The sequence below is a fragment of the Paramormyrops kingsleyae genome, chromosome 5 (genome assembly GCF_048594095.1).
Source record: "Paramormyrops kingsleyae isolate MSU_618 chromosome 5, PKINGS_0.4, whole genome shotgun sequence".
Lineage (NCBI taxonomy): Eukaryota > Metazoa > Chordata > Actinopteri > Osteoglossiformes > Mormyridae > Paramormyrops > Paramormyrops kingsleyae.
The window spans coordinates 8278388-8293001 of record NC_132801.1 but is presented as its reverse complement, the minus strand read 5'-3'; the positions used below and the strand labels follow the sequence as shown (position 1 = coordinate 8293001).

General features: G+C 46.3%; 2 protein-coding genes across 2 annotated transcripts; one reads left to right on the top strand and one right to left on the bottom strand.

Moving 5' to 3' along the window:
- Window positions 1–207: 207 nt before the first annotated feature.
- On the bottom strand, window positions 208–7763 carry xrcc6 (X-ray repair complementing defective repair in Chinese hamster cells 6). The gene is made up of 13 exons (XM_072712010.1): window positions 7621–7763; window positions 7248–7341; window positions 7038–7150; window positions 6741–6902; window positions 4055–4298; window positions 3772–3958; window positions 3221–3407; window positions 2678–2846; window positions 2443–2604; window positions 2194–2323; window positions 1859–1959; window positions 954–1070; window positions 208–775 (listed from the first exon to the last, which is right to left on the bottom strand). The coding sequence occupies exons 2-13, from the start codon at window positions 7318–7320 to the stop codon at window positions 576–578; spliced, it is 1845 nt and encodes a 614-aa protein (XP_072568111.1). The 5' UTR covers window positions 7321–7341; window positions 7621–7763; the 3' UTR covers window positions 208–575.
- Window positions 7764–7903: 140 nt separating this feature from the next.
- On the top strand, window positions 7904–13966 carry desi1a (desumoylating isopeptidase 1a). Its single transcript, XM_023814583.2, has 6 exons — window positions 7904–8685; window positions 9119–9140; window positions 9222–9291; window positions 9962–10071; window positions 10173–10295; window positions 10805–13966. The coding sequence occupies exons 1-6, from the start codon at window positions 8595–8597 to the stop codon at window positions 10896–10898; spliced, it is 510 nt and encodes a 169-aa protein (XP_023670351.1). The 5' UTR covers window positions 7904–8594; the 3' UTR covers window positions 10899–13966.
- The last annotated feature ends 648 nt before the right edge of the window (window positions 13967–14614 follow it).

Below are 14614 nucleotides of genomic sequence, written 5' to 3'. Positions count from 1 at the left end.
TTTATCCCTCATTAAAAGTTTCACTTTCAAGCTTGACAGAATGACGGGGGCTTTTCACCGTCTTGTTTCCATTATAGGTGAGGAAAGTTCAAGGGAGACAGCCGAGGAAGGCGATTGTTATAAACCCAGGCGAGCTTCACAGAAACACAAACAGGACGCAACGGACACAATCGCTGAAAAACATCCAGGCACGAAGAATCTCATAAATCACAGCATGAAAACTTTGTTTTATTAATCTTGTATCAAAACGCAATTTAAGAGAAAATCATATTCCTGTCACCAGCTCGGTGCAGCCTTGGATATGAGATCAAGTCAATTTGCAGGAAAACCGCACATAGTCTCCCTACAGTATAAAGCGCTGTTGGTCTCGTGGTGCAATATCAACTGTAATGCTGCAGGGGGCATCATCGGCACCCCCGGAGGGGCAGCACGGTTGTGAGACTAACCAAAGTAACCAAACTGGCAGCAGTAAATGTAGAGCTGGATGATTTCAATTAGGATTTTAAGGCTTCTCTTTCTGCTGTCCAAATAATTCAATCCACCAATCAGCAGAAGCTCCACCCTTTACATTTGGCTCATTTTGACAGTTGTGCGATTAGTGCATCAATAAGTTCCTGCTTCTTAGTGCCAGTGGTCCGCACCCCAAACTGCTTGCAGGCCTCCTTAAGGACCGGCACAGTTAGCTTTCCCAGAGTGCCGTTCTTCACGTGAGCCCGCAGGTCTTCCTCGGATACCTCTAACTTGGGCTTCTTCTCTGCTCCGCCCCCTGCCACGGCTGTCGGCACGGAAACACAATGGGATGCATTCTGGTAACATAGTGGTCATCTTTCTGCTGCTATTATTGATATTTACCAAGTCTGATAACCACTGCAGTACATTTCATAAACATTAACACACTCTATGGCTTAGATGTGTGCAATTAGTCTGCCTCCAGGCCGCCGCTGAATCCTTACCGGGTTTACGCTTGGTCGTCGACTTGCTCTCGGGGTTGTAGCCAGCAGGATAAACCAAGTCCTTAAACTCCTGTGCCAGAGGTCCCAGACGGCGGTCAATCATCTCCACTTTGGGCACTGGAAGGTCGACAGGGTGGGGAAAAAAAACCAACACAGAAAAACCCGATGAGGGCATTTGTTCTGTTTTCACGTGAGTTTTGAAGAAGACTGAAAATCTTTTATGGGGAATTCTGTGGGCAGTGACAGAAAGGCTTCTTCAGCTTCTGAACACACAAACTGCTTCTAGAATGGCTTAGAGAAGCCATTTTGGGACTCTGACAAACGAAAAGCAGTATTTAATTGGCACTATCAGAAATGCTGCATTAAACTACGACGACAAAATCTGATAAGTTTTAAAAATGCGGTTCAGTCCAAAACCAAAAAAGCAGGCATCAAAAAGCGCGTTCACTCAGGAGAAAGACTCCCTCCTAAATGTGACCAAAATGCCGTGACTCACCCTGAAAATAGTAAAACCCAAATACCATTCATAAAAGATGAATCAGCCAGCTACCTTGAATTCCAGCGAGGCCGAGATAGAAGCCTTAATCGCACGAGAAACAAACTGATGAAAAACTCATTGTTTGGGGACCGGAGCGTGCTGACGGCTTTAGGGTTTGTCTCGCTGAACACCTGACTTTTTGGGTAAGTAACTATGCTGATAACATTCCTACTAGTCATATTTACGGACCCCACGGAGTGAGTGTGTCTGCCCTGTGACAGAACAGCATCCCATCTAGGATGGACAGTTTATTTATAAATCATAAATGGCACAGATTATTGCACACTGCGCTGTGCAATCTCCTCTTCACTCGCATACGCCTTCGTAATTTCGGTGGGGAAATCCCATATCCAGAAACTGGACCTACGTGTCAAGTCTTCTATGGGTTCAGGTTCCAGCATGTCCAACGCCAAAGCTTCGAGGTTCCTGAAGTGCTGCTGCAGGACAGGGTTCTCAAAAGAGTCACTCCTGAGAGACACACAGGGCACGTGAGGGAGGCGTGTCAGCAGCTACGGAATGCATGAGTTTCACTGCACAGAAACAGCACTCAGCCAGTGAGACCCCCTCCCTTGCAGGCATTGCCATGTGTTTAAATGCTCTTAATTTGTAGTACATGAAGCGTTATTGGCTGAACGTTCCATGTATCCAATGATATTACACTACGTTTCCATGGAGACGGCGGGGCCCTTTAGCGCGTGGCACCTGTAAGGGAACCTCAGCTTTTGCACGATCTCCTTCATCTTCTCGACCTGCGAGCCATCAGCAGGGGGGAACTTCGGGGTGTCCAGAGTCCGCACGTCGTCCGCGTATGGCAGGAATATCAAGTGGAACCCTGGGACGGCGAAAGCGTGTTAACGGTGGGCGGGGCAGCAGAAACCAGGGATGCCCATTGGACGCCCCAATAGCAACCAGCTATGCGGGACTTGCTTGCCATGGTAGCAGGTATCATACCCGCAGGTGTGACTTGCACTTTGTCGTCGTCCAGCTCCTCCCTTTGGGGAACCAGGGCCACGAAACGCGGCGGCGTGTTGTGCCGGGGGGTGTATTTGCACACGGCGAACACACCCCTCTCACTGCACCGACGCAGCAGGGCTGTGAACAGGCAGGAGCTTCCTGCACCAACGACAGAGAGAGAGGGGAAATAGTGGTACCACCACCCCCCCCCATGTCAGACTGTGGTACTAACCCGTGACCATCTCTTCCTCAGGGAACACGAAGAGCGAGGGCCGGATGTGATGGTGCAACTTTAGCCGGTTCATGGGCTTGAAGCCCATGAGGACCAGACCCGGCTCATCAAACCTCTTCAGCTCCTCAACCTCAGCCTTCTCAAACACGATCTGCCTCTTCCCGTACACCTGAGTCAGGAAGGAGGCAGGAAAAACTCTAAGCGCCCATTATGACAGTGAACATAAGCAGTGGATGGCTTACTTCTGTGATTACTAGACCAGTGTTTCTCAAACCAGTCCTCGGGGACCTATAGACGGTCCACATTTTTGCTCTCTCCCAATTTCCTGAAATTCCTCAGGACTGGTTTGAGAACCACTGTACTAGACAAATGACCATCATCCAAATCAACCCATGCATGTTTTTTTACAGTTAAATATTAATGGAAAGAATTCACTACCCGCTTTACCCTACCAACATTTAAACAGAGCCTTTGGCTAGTTCCAGATCTTTAACCATTATGCCCCCTGCTGGCCCCTTTATAAACACCTGCATTTCTCTCTACCTGGGCCCTTTTGGTGTCACTGGGCAGCAGCAGGCCACCTGTCTGTGTGTTGTAGAGGCGGGTCTTGGTGATGACGGGCTCGTTGGTGTCCCGGTAGAGGCGGACGGCGGACGGCTTGGTGGCTTTCCTGGCCAGCACGTACAAACCCACTGCAATGCTCACGCCATCACCTAGAGACAGCCTCAGCCTGGGGTGGAAGTAGGCGAGGCCCAGGGGTTGGAGTAGTTTGTGTACAGTGGATACACGTCCAACAGGTGCATCGGCAAAGCAGGGACCCATCCAGACAGGAGAGGACACAAGACACCACACACCATGAACAATACAGACATCAATTCAATCAACGGCATGCCTGTACTTAAGGAGGAAATTACATGAGAGAGAGAGAGAGTCAGAGAGACAGAGGCAGAGAGAGGGAGAGAGAGAGGGAGAGACAGAGAGACAGAGGCAGAGAGACAGAGGCAGAGAGAGGGAGACAGAGACATAGAGCCCAAACTCCAGGATCACTGAGCCAGGGGCAGGAATGACACACTCAGCCTTCAGAAAACCATCACCTAGTCTGTGCCCTCTTCTTCATCTCCTTGGCCCGCACCCTCTTCTGCAGCTGCTCCAGCTTGGAGCAGGGCTCCATCTGCAGCCCAAGGTCCTCCTCACCCTCAGGGATGCTGATGATGTCACAGAAGAAGAGGGAGATGTCGAAACCCCCCTGCTTTTTCAGATGCATCAGATCGATGACCACGCCTGTGCGGAAAAGGAACCCACACCGCTCGTTTATGCAGGAAGGTTCTTGCTGCTCCTCCTCCTAAAGGTTCCCAAAACATCGCATGCCGTACCCACCCGTGTCCTTGAGGTCCCCCGCCTTGGTGCGGGCGCTCAGGTCGCGGCCCGCATCCGCGTCATGGGGATTGTCCCGGCAGGTAAAGATCATGAGCCGCTTGTGGGAGAGACGCAGCTTGATGTCGCTGTAGAGGTTGGAGCAGCACCAGAGCGCGTCGCCCAGCGACGTCTCCCCGCTACCCAGGGTCTCGCCAGCCAGCTTTGCCCCCTTCTCCCCACGCAGGCTGTCCACCTCCTGCACCCGCTTGGCTCCTGCCGGGAGACGCACAGAGCGTGTCATAGAGGTGGGGTTCACAAAGCTAAAAACATGGGCGTAGGAACCAAGGGGGACGTGTAAATATTGGGGGTTAATTTGCCTTCATTCATTCTCTGCCCCCCCGCCCCCAAAAAAAAGATTTACATTTAAATTATTGTGTTCCACCAGATAAAACCGTCTCCGACCCCTTGGGCGACGAGATCAACATCCAGTCAGTACTGATAGCGAGATCAGAGAAATACCAACAATGTTAGAAGTACAGTAAGTTCACAGTGAATTTTAACAAGGAATTAAGTACCAGCACTTTATGATGTAAGAGATTCATCTACATACACAAATAATCTGGCAGTAGAAAAAAATACCTTAAAACGGAATTATTTCAATGGTTATGGTTACATTACAGCTGTTTCCATAGCCAATAAAACCACAAGGCCCACAGCACCTGCACCATCCACATTGGGTACATTGGACCAACAGACCCCCTGTTGTGAAACAGGGGCTGCATACCACTCACCAGGGGGGTATTCCAGAAAGCTTGGTTAACTTACCATTTGGTAAATCTTAACCTCTGGGTTGATATACCCCAAACCCGCATACCATGAGTATGTCGGTTCCAAAACACCTGAGAAGAGTAAGTTCAATCAACCTCCTATTGGTTACCCAGAGTTAATGCGCGTGCACCGTGCATACATAAAGACGCTTTCAATTGATCGCCGATTTCATGAGTCAAAATGGAAAATCAAAGTGAAAAAAAGAGAGCGGCATACTTCACAGAGGCGGAGTTGGAAGTTTTAATGCACGCATATGAGGAATTCAAGCCAATAATAATGAAAAAAAGCAATACGGCTGCATCGGCTAAAGAAAGAGTTGGCTTGGCAAAAAATAACGGACAGAGTAAATGCGTGTGTATTAAATTGCAAATTTGACATCGCCTCCCCTTTTATTATAATGCAAAATAATTAAACACATAACCCGTCCGCATCCTTTTTACTGTTAAATCACTATGAAAGCATTTACTTTTCCTGCCATTCATTTCTTTAGGTTAAAATAACAATGTGTATCGACTAGGAATAGGCCTATATGGTTTCTTATTTAATAAGGTGTAATCCTTCTGGAGACAGAAGAACTTTGAGCCAAGTCAAAATGAAACACAAAAACATTCTGCAAAAAGGTAATTGATTACACGATCACTTAACTATTTATTAAACACGATTTAGTATATTCTTTCTGTCATGTAGCTAATAGAAAAAAGGCTGAAGCCCGTCTAACTGGCGGGAGCCCACCACCACCTCCCCTCACCCCATCTGAGGGCAACCAGTGGTAACCAGCATTGTACTGTCCTGTAATGATTACCTATAGTTAGTGGAAAAAAGTAATGAGTTTGATGATTTTAACAAGGCAAAAAATTAAGGATACAAAATCAAGTTACCTGCACATTGATACTAATAGATAATAGATTTCCTCCGCTATCTCGCTGTACTTGTATAGTGACAATAAAGACATCTATCTATCTATCTATCTATCTATCTATCTATTAACATAGTCTCCCTCATTTATTGAAGGAGCTTTAATAGGAATGTAGGTGCCATCAATGCACCCAATTATGAATGAATGAATGAATGAATGCCTTTTATTGTCACTATACATGTATTACATGTATTCCAAATTACATTTGGAAACCCTGAAATAGAAAGTCATATAGGGAAGCATCAAGTGTGTGTGTGTGTGCAGGATGAATACATGTAGGCTATAGATATAAATAGTATGACTATATATTAAATATGCATCATAGATTTTACTACAAAGGACAAACCTACCACTCTGTGGAATTCCTCTTTAATAACACGCAGAGCTTTATGGACAGGGAACTGTACAAACGTGTGTAAGAAGCGTTAAGTACCAGACATACTGTACGAACGGCTCTACACACAGTTGCCTTTCCTATATGCTCTGCGTCGCCCATATTGTACAAAAAATGCCCTGACGCAAAAAACCGAAGTGCTATGCACAGAATGTTTTCTGTGCTAAGCGCAGACCCGCGGTTTGGGTTTGTAACATTTGCAATATGCGGTTTCAAGAGATGTTAAGTAAATGAACGATTCTTTTGAAAACTGATAACGCTTTTTCAAATAATCATTAGGAAATGACAAGACATCAATACGCGGTCTTATAACGCTCTCCCGGCGAAAAAAACCTTGTATAATTTATGCCTCCACGTTCACAGGATCGTCATCAAAAGGGCACGCCATGCTCAGTAACCTTCTGCAACAAACTTACCCTGGAACATAACCTGCTCAGTAGCAGGTTATCTTCAGGGAGTAAGCTGCTATGGTTACGTACATACCCAGAAAGTTAACCTCCGTTTTTGGAACCGAAAGTTGAGGTTATCCACTAACTTACCCTTAAACTTACCCGGGTATGTCACATAACCTGCTTTCTGGAATACCCCCCCGGTGAGTCAAGATCATGGTAAACATAGACATTCTTGAAGGAGTTCTGGAAGTTCTGGGTGTGCTGAGTGCTGTAGAACACCAGTGCCATCAGGTCCCGGTCGCTGCTGATGATCTTGCTGGTGTAGACGTTGCGGACACACTGCAGAAGCGTAGGGGGAGAGGGAGGGATGAGTTTGGAAATGCAGAGATTCTCCAATGCTTATAGTCACACACAGCCTGAAAGGGAGCAGAGAGACGGACAGTGCGACTAAATATCACAGGGAAAGTTAACTACCTCCATGGTCATGTCGAAGTTGGAAGGCTCTCCATTTTCTCCCTTTATAAACATCTCCTTGGAGGCGTCCACCAGAAACACCAGACTGTCACGCCCACTGTACTTGTAATCCACTAAAGTTGCACAAAAACAACATTTGTGCACCAATAAAAATCACATTAGTTAACCGCTGCATGCAAGGCGGCAGTTCAACAGACTGATCTTGCTTACCAGTAAGTTCCTCCCCTTCCTCCTGTTCAACCTCATCATCCTCGTCCCGATAGTATTCCTGCCACGCTGCCATTGTCGACGGGCTTGGTCACATCTGTAAATTTATTTCAGCATTTTAGGTGTTTAAAACAACAATCGACATAAACGTCCGTTAACAGACAAGCGATGTAAACATCCGGAGCCTCAACAGGCTCGACCAATTAAAGTGCATGAAAGTTTTACAGGTCGAAATGCATATGGTGCACAGGATAACAAGCAACCTAGCTAGCTACTTTGAGTTATATGCCACTGAAAAGACTGTAATACGTACAGCAGCAACACCACACAGACATAACTTCTCAAATAAATGTGGGAAGTATTAGCAGACACTCACCAACAGCCTACACAGACCACTATTATCTCACTCTCAGAAATGCTGCTCCGAGTTTCCGCTGGAACGAGCACGTAAGCTAGACGTTGACGTAAGACGTAACGTACATAGTCGTATAGTTCCGGGTTCATTCTGATTGGTTGTTGATGACCGTGCTTAGTATCCTGCTTTTCAGCTATAATAATAATAATAATAATAATAATAATAATAATAATAATAATAATAATCATGAAGCAGGATTTCTTGACTAGCCGAATAACCCGCACTAAAATGTCCATTTAAACGAGGGTTCCTTAAATCCAAGAAGTTATCTGGTTAAGCAAGAATTAAATCCGGCGTCGTGATACAGGCTCATAGTCTGATTCTTTCATTGTTTGTGACTGATGTGATTACATTTCCAGTGTTACATTTCCAACACTGGTAGGGATAAAAGGTTATGGAAGATCCATGAATGATTTCAACTGTCATTAAAATACCATCAATTAAAGACGAAAATCTCAGTGTGCAGGAGTTTTGTACCTAGACACGGATTGTTAAACCCTTGCACTTTGTATTTGACCCCCGCCTTCGTTATTTAAAGATGAATTTTGTTTTCCTGTTTATTGTGCACCGAACCTGCTTGCTGGGTATGGAATATAACCCTATTCACTAAGCAATGACGTAACTGTACGAAAAGATTCGCCGGGTCGCTTTCTGTGCCTCCACTGAGCTACCGGGCTCCTTCCCTGTGTGTCCGGAGCCTGTGAGTCACGGTGACACAGCATCGCGCAGCTCTTCAGCTGATTTCCGCAGACACCGTGCCTGTCACCGCGCCGCCTTTCTTCGCCGGTTTCGCTTTTGTCCTGCGGAAGAAGGACGTTTGCATTTAAAGCCCCCGCTGATATTTCCTGCAGGTCGCGTTACGAGGCACCTCATCACAGCCGGGGCTGCTGTTTCTAAAGCCGTACCGAGGGCTTGGAGCATTTCGGCTGGACGCCATGGACCAGCCTAACGCGACGTACGCCGTGAAGCTGTACATCTACGACCTGTCCAGGGGCATGGCGCGCCAGCTCAGCCCCATCATGCTGGGTAAGGGGTGGCGGGCAATGCGACGGCCTGCGACAGGTGGCCAAACCGGGTCGAGATTCACTTTCGCCATGATGCATTCTTTATATTTACATATACAGGGTTATGACAGTTTATAAACACCCAGATCTTAATAGATGCTGCTGCTAAGTGTCGCTATAGTAGTGTTTTTGGGTTACGGCTAGAAAAACACCACGAAACAGTATGATCGATCGTTTATTATGTCATTTTTAGATGTTTAGGATCATGTTTAGATGTTTAGGATAGTCAGATTTATCTGTCAGATGGCCGCTGTCATCGGCTCGGTTATCTGGCAGCGGTTAAATGAAGGCTGTGCAGCCATTTTACCGTGTCGCCGGGCATATAGATACTTAGTGAGGAATCATAAAAGCTCATAGCTGAAGCGCTTTAATATCTCTGTGTTTTTATTCCGCAGGAAAACAGCTCGACGGGATATGGTAGGCCTTCGTTAACCCTCAACCGACCAGAAACGCTAACATGTAACTGGTGAAGGGTTGACTTTGGGTTCCCTTTTGCAGGCACACCTCCATCGTGGTCTACGGAGAGGAGTTCTTCTTCGGAGGAGAAGGAATAACAGGATGTTCGCCGGTAATTTCAAGAAGGATTTTAAACGTCCTCAAACCGTCGGCTTGGCTTAATTGTACTTAGAAGTAAAACAATCTTGAGCACAAGACTTGGAAAAATTACCACCAGCATGATAATCTCTGTGTTTTGTGTTTGTGTTTCGTTGTGAATAATTTTTCTGGGAAAAATAAAATGACAAACATTTAAAATTTAGATTAATAAATTATTACTACATGCCATACAAACTGTTCCATGGCTCTTGCGCGGTGCATTCTGGGATTTGTTTATGGTTACCAAGAATAGCAAGTGAATCTCAATACGAAGAAGGCGAAGGTCGTGCTTATGGTCTTGACCGGTTTTGCTACCTTGCCTCCCAAGAACTTGGGGCGCAATGAATCAAGGGATTGGTCTCGATCGGCGAGGATGCAGCCCGTTGCATCCTCGGTATTTGGGGGCGGAGCAAATATCCGGGGATTTTTTTTTTTTTACTGTCTTCTGTACTTGTGTTCTTTACAAAATGTTGTGTAATACTTTGACTTGTATCAAGTGTGATGTGCAAGGAATTACGTAAAATACAATTGGAAAGGTAGACAGATTTATCTTTGGCATATTATACGTATTGGAACTGGTTTTCGGCAATGGAAGATGATGTAAAACTGATACATGAATATTCAATATTGATGCTTTGTTTTAGGGTGGAACGCTACTGGGAGAGCCCAACACCATTGTGGATCTGGGCAGCACAGAGGTGACTGAGGAGATTTTTATGGAGTACCTGTCCTCACTGGGGGAATCTACATACAGGTGAGATACTGGCCTGGGCAGGCCCTGCTGGATATCCAAGTGCACATGTCAAAGTGCAGAAGTGCAACTTTCTGTAAGCGCTCCTGTTTTCCCCATGCAAGAGCGGACAGGTATCGGCTGTTTGAGCACAACTGCAACACCTTTACCAACGAGGTGGCGCAGTTCCTGACAGGCTGCAAAATCCCTGCGTACATTACAGACCTGCCGTCGGAGGTCCTCTCCACGTGAGTCCCCACCCGTCGGCTAAACTGATTTAGCAAACGCTGCAGAGAAAGGCTGAATTCACAGGGCACGTAATAGGTAGAAGTTGACCTGAATATTCAGTATGAAAACAAGGACATGTTGAGGTTAAAAAGAGTTCAATGGAAATTTTGTACCTTTTTCTATTGTTCACAGTGCAATAGTATTGAAAATAATAACACGCATATTATTAGTATACATTTTATATAGGCACATTTTTATATACCTAAACTGTTGTGATTTCCTTTTTTAGTTTATTTCTGAACAAGTCAATGCACTTTAGTTGGCATCCTTCAACAACGAGTATTTATTCATATAATGCTAATTTGTACTAGTAGCATTTGTGTATTTCTGTGAATGTCATTGGCTGTTACCCTAATAACAGTCTGTCAGAGGGGCCTGCGAGGGCTTTAGGTGTCCCGTGCTGTGCCCGCTTGGCGTTCTTTGAGGAGATGCCTGTGGATCTGTGACCCATCTTTCTTCATCCCCCCAGGCCCTTCGGTCAGGCTCTGCGCCCCCTACTGGATTCCATCACCATTGCTCCCCCAGGGGGAAATGTGATCAACGGACAAGACAGCCAGAGATAGACTCCCCGACCCTGCCCCTGTTTCCGGAGTGATATGTATAAGACAGGACGTGTCTCTGGCCCCTGAGAGCTCTGCAGCCCTGCATCTGGTGACTCTCTTTGTGGTCTCCTCGTACCAGCAAACTCCCTGTCTCACGCCAGCTTAGACTTCAGCTTCTCGCTCTGATCTTTAGAGAGCCCATCATCTAAAATCATTTTTTTAACATTATGACACAGTTGTGAATATACAGTATGTGGCACATTCACGGTGTTAAACCAGTCTGGCCTTTGATTTCTGTGACTGTGGACACATATGGGGGGGGGGGGGGCTCAGGGATACATTGACCAGACACCAGCTACATGGGGTGGGGAGGGTGGGGGGCTCACTCTAGATCTTCGGCTGAAGTCTCACTTCTTAGTCCAGCTTTTTTAAACCGTGGCCTTCTTATGTCACACAGACACTTTGAATGTCATTGTAAACCTTTGCTTGGCACTAGGCTCAGGATTAGCAAGGAGCAAACCCAAGGAGCCACGGGGGGCTACTGGGAGCAGAGCTGCAGACCTCTCCTGGGGGTGTTTGGGGGGGGGGGCATGTATTTATATCATTACTGTCATTTCCTTATTCTAATCTAGCTTAAGAAACACTCAGCATCGCAGACCCTTACACACGTTACTGTAAACGACTTCTACATTACAGTGCCGTTACAAACACACGTTGTTGTTGTCCTTCTTAAACAAAACGTACCGTAGCTGAAAGCGTGCTGTGCTTGGAGTTCCCGTGCCGGGCCGCGCCGCGCCGCGCCGCGCGTTGGGCTCCGTCCTCTCCCGCGATCCGCAGTGGCCGGCAGTCTGCGGGCGAAACGAACCGGGCACCTTTTGTCACAGAGAGGCGTGGAGGGGAACAGACCCGGTAGGAGAAGCGGCTGAGGCCCAGTCTCTCTTGTCGCCTCCTGCTGGCCGGCTGCAGCCTCTCTAGCTGTAGTAATATAGATAATCTTTTAAATTGGCACCCTGTCCAGTTTGTCTCCTGCCTCGCGGCCTGTGCTTCCTGGCATCAGCTGCAGTCCTCGTCTGCAGGCATGCTTCTAGAAAACGGTCAGGTTATTTATTAAAGTCACTCAATGACCCTGATTTAAAAACAAGCATTCTAGGGCCCTTTTTGCACATCAGAATCCTCCATTTTTTATATGAAAGGTTTTGGGCAGCTGTGTTTCATGCCAAATCTCTCTTTTGTAGGTTTAATTTGCTTTTCAATTCAGAGTGAATGTTGATTGCCAAATCTGATATCACAATTCACTAGTAGCAATGCAGCGTTTGTTGGAACGACTTAGGATAAAATGTGACCAAAAGTGTCCTTTACAAAATGTTGCGTAATAATTTGACCAGTATCAAGTGTGATGTGCAAGGAATTACATTAAAAACAATTGGGAAAGTAAACAATTATATTTGGCATGAAGGGGAATGCAACTTGAAGTACTCCATGAGAAGCTGTGAAATGGCATTGTGCAGCAGTACGGTCATAGAATTAGCCTTTGGGCCACAAGTGTTCCTCTTGTTGGACTGTGGGAGGCAGTGTGCAGTGGACTGGTACCCGACACGCCAGCATCTTGTGACGGCACGATTGCTTAGTCTGAGTTTGGTTTCATCATCCCACTCGGATTTCATTATGTTGAAAGCAATCTTAGATTCTCCGTCTCCACCGCGGGACAAAGGTTTTCTGATGATTTCCGATTGCCTGTCTCCTTTGATAGAGAATAAAAGTTGGATTGACCGGCTTGTGCGTGGTGTTCTTATGCCGTCGGCCTAACCGTGTCGGTCCAGAGTTGCGAGAAAGCTCTGAATTCCAGCACAGTGTGGGCAGCGTCCTGGTGTGAGACGTAAGTGGGTTAGTGTGGAAGGTTTGTGAAACGTCACCCAAAGAACACCTTGAAAACTCTGTCTTCTGTAACCGGTTCCCCGGTACGGGAACATGGTGGGCCTGAAGTTTGTGTCAGGCAGGGGACTCCCTGGATGGGGTACTGGTCCATCGCAAGGCACACTCACATTATAGGCTTAAGAGAAGACAGTTACTCTAACTTTGTGTCTTTGGAAAGGAGTGCAGACTAGCCAATAGAAAGCTGTGCAAACATCGTGAGAGCATGCAGTCTCCACACATAGAAGGGACTGAGACCTCCTTACCCTGCAGCTGTGAAGCAATACTGCTTCAGTACCCTTTTTATTGTTAAATTTATCAGATAGCCCATGCATTCGTGGTCCAAGCAGGTGTGCATATGATTAAGAACCGTTTAAATGTGCCCACTGGGTATTCAGGGATGGATGCTTTCTCCCAGTGTAGTCCCAGTTAAGTCACTGGTTTTGAGTTATGAGGTTTTTCACGCTGGCTTCAGAGGCCGAATCAGATTAGTTACATCCATCGGAGTCGGTTCCCTTTATTTCCACACGTTTGAATGTTGAACTGAATAACAGCTGTGGTCTAGTTTTTGTTTCCACTGCAGTTGGTTTGTAAGGCCACCCGAGAAGCCGGCTTCAGGGACGTTAGTGACCTGTGATGTAAATCTGCGGCTTATCCAATAAGGAGCCTCCGGGTTCCCCTGGTGTCCCAGTTAACTATTGTGCAGTAAGTAATAGTAATGGGAGATTATGGTGCTCTCTTCCAATCGCTGTCACATCTGCCTTCCCATGTGAACCCCACGGGGGCCTGGTGATGGGGGGAGATAGCCAATCACAGCGAAGAACGTGTGTCACCGCAGGCGGAGTCGAGGGTCACAGCACGACTGATGGACAACATCTGTTAAACTGGAATACTGTACTGACACAAATACATAATTATCTTGCCATTTTTAATTTTTTAATATCATTTATTAATGTGATCATCATCAGTGTTATATATTATAATAGTTATATGTATTGCTTGACTAATTATGAACATAAATGTTAATACTTAATTGCGATTCTAGTTGCTACGTTAAAATAAGACCATCCCTGATGGATTTTAAACTATTTTGTGTATTTAACTGTTTGATTAATGCAGTAAGTTGTCATTATTTCATTATCTACTTCCACCTGATAAAATAAACTCCGTCAAATGGATTTTTGGTGAGAGTGCTTTTTGTGGTGGAGCTGCAGTTGCGGTGGTGTTCCTCCAGGGGGCCTTAGCCGGTGGGCAGGGCCCATCGGCGCACGAGCAGCAAAGGCCCAAGGTGGTGGGAGGTGCCTTCAGGTCACGTGACCAGCCCAAAAAGGCAGCTGATGCGGTGGGGAGCGCCTTGTGCTTTCAGGAGCAAATAAGGGTGATGGCATGTCAGAGGTCCTTACCAACACACCGTAACATCCTCAGGGAGCTGTAGGTAAAAATGGCCTCTTTGGTCAGGGAGCGAGTGCACCCAGAGCTATGAAAAGCTATTATTAACGTTGAAATTTAGCAGAAGCCCTCATCTAACAACAGGTGCGGATTGTAGCTGGAAAAAGATGCTGAGTTGCAGTGGGGCCTACATAACACAGGGGGGCGCTGGGAAAGAAGGGAGACCTGGCTTTCTTCACATGCTGTATGAGTGCACGTGAAATAAGAAGCGCAATAATATTACTGTCCACAAGATGGCACTAGTGTCCAGCCGTACATCAATGGACTGCGACTAAATGTCCGGCTTGACATGCACTAATGGAATAGAAACATTTCATTTGTGCCTCATTTTATTTAAAAAATGCGCATGACACTTTTCTTCAGTGGCATCATATTAC

What these genes read in the sequence shown, in the direction of transcription:
- xrcc6 (XM_072712010.1), bottom strand. Translation starts at nt 7,320, where the DNA reads ATGGCAGCGTGGCAGGAATACTATCGGGACGAGGATGATGAGGTTGAA. An exon ending in ACTTCGACATGACCATGGAG is followed by an intron (nt 6,903 to 7,037) that starts GTAGTTAACTTT and finishes ACGCTTCTGCAG; the next exon opens with TGTGTCCGCAACGTCTACAC. An exon ending in GGGGGTATTCCAGAAAGCAG is followed by an intron (nt 4,299 to 6,740) that starts GTTATGTGACAT and finishes GCAGGAGCCAAG; the next exon opens with CGGGTGCAGGAGGTGGACAG.
- desi1a (XM_023814583.2), top strand. Translation starts at nt 8,595, where the DNA reads ATGGACCAGCCTAACGCGACGTACGCCGTGAAGCTGTACATCTACGAC. An exon ending in GCTCAGCCCCATCATGCTGG is followed by an intron (nt 8,686 to 9,118) that starts GTAAGGGGTGGC and finishes TTTATTCCGCAG; the next exon opens with GAAAACAGCTCGACGGGATA. An exon ending in GAATAACAGGATGTTCGCCG is followed by an intron (nt 9,292 to 9,961) that starts GTAATTTCAAGA and finishes GCTTTGTTTTAG; the next exon opens with GGTGGAACGCTACTGGGAGA.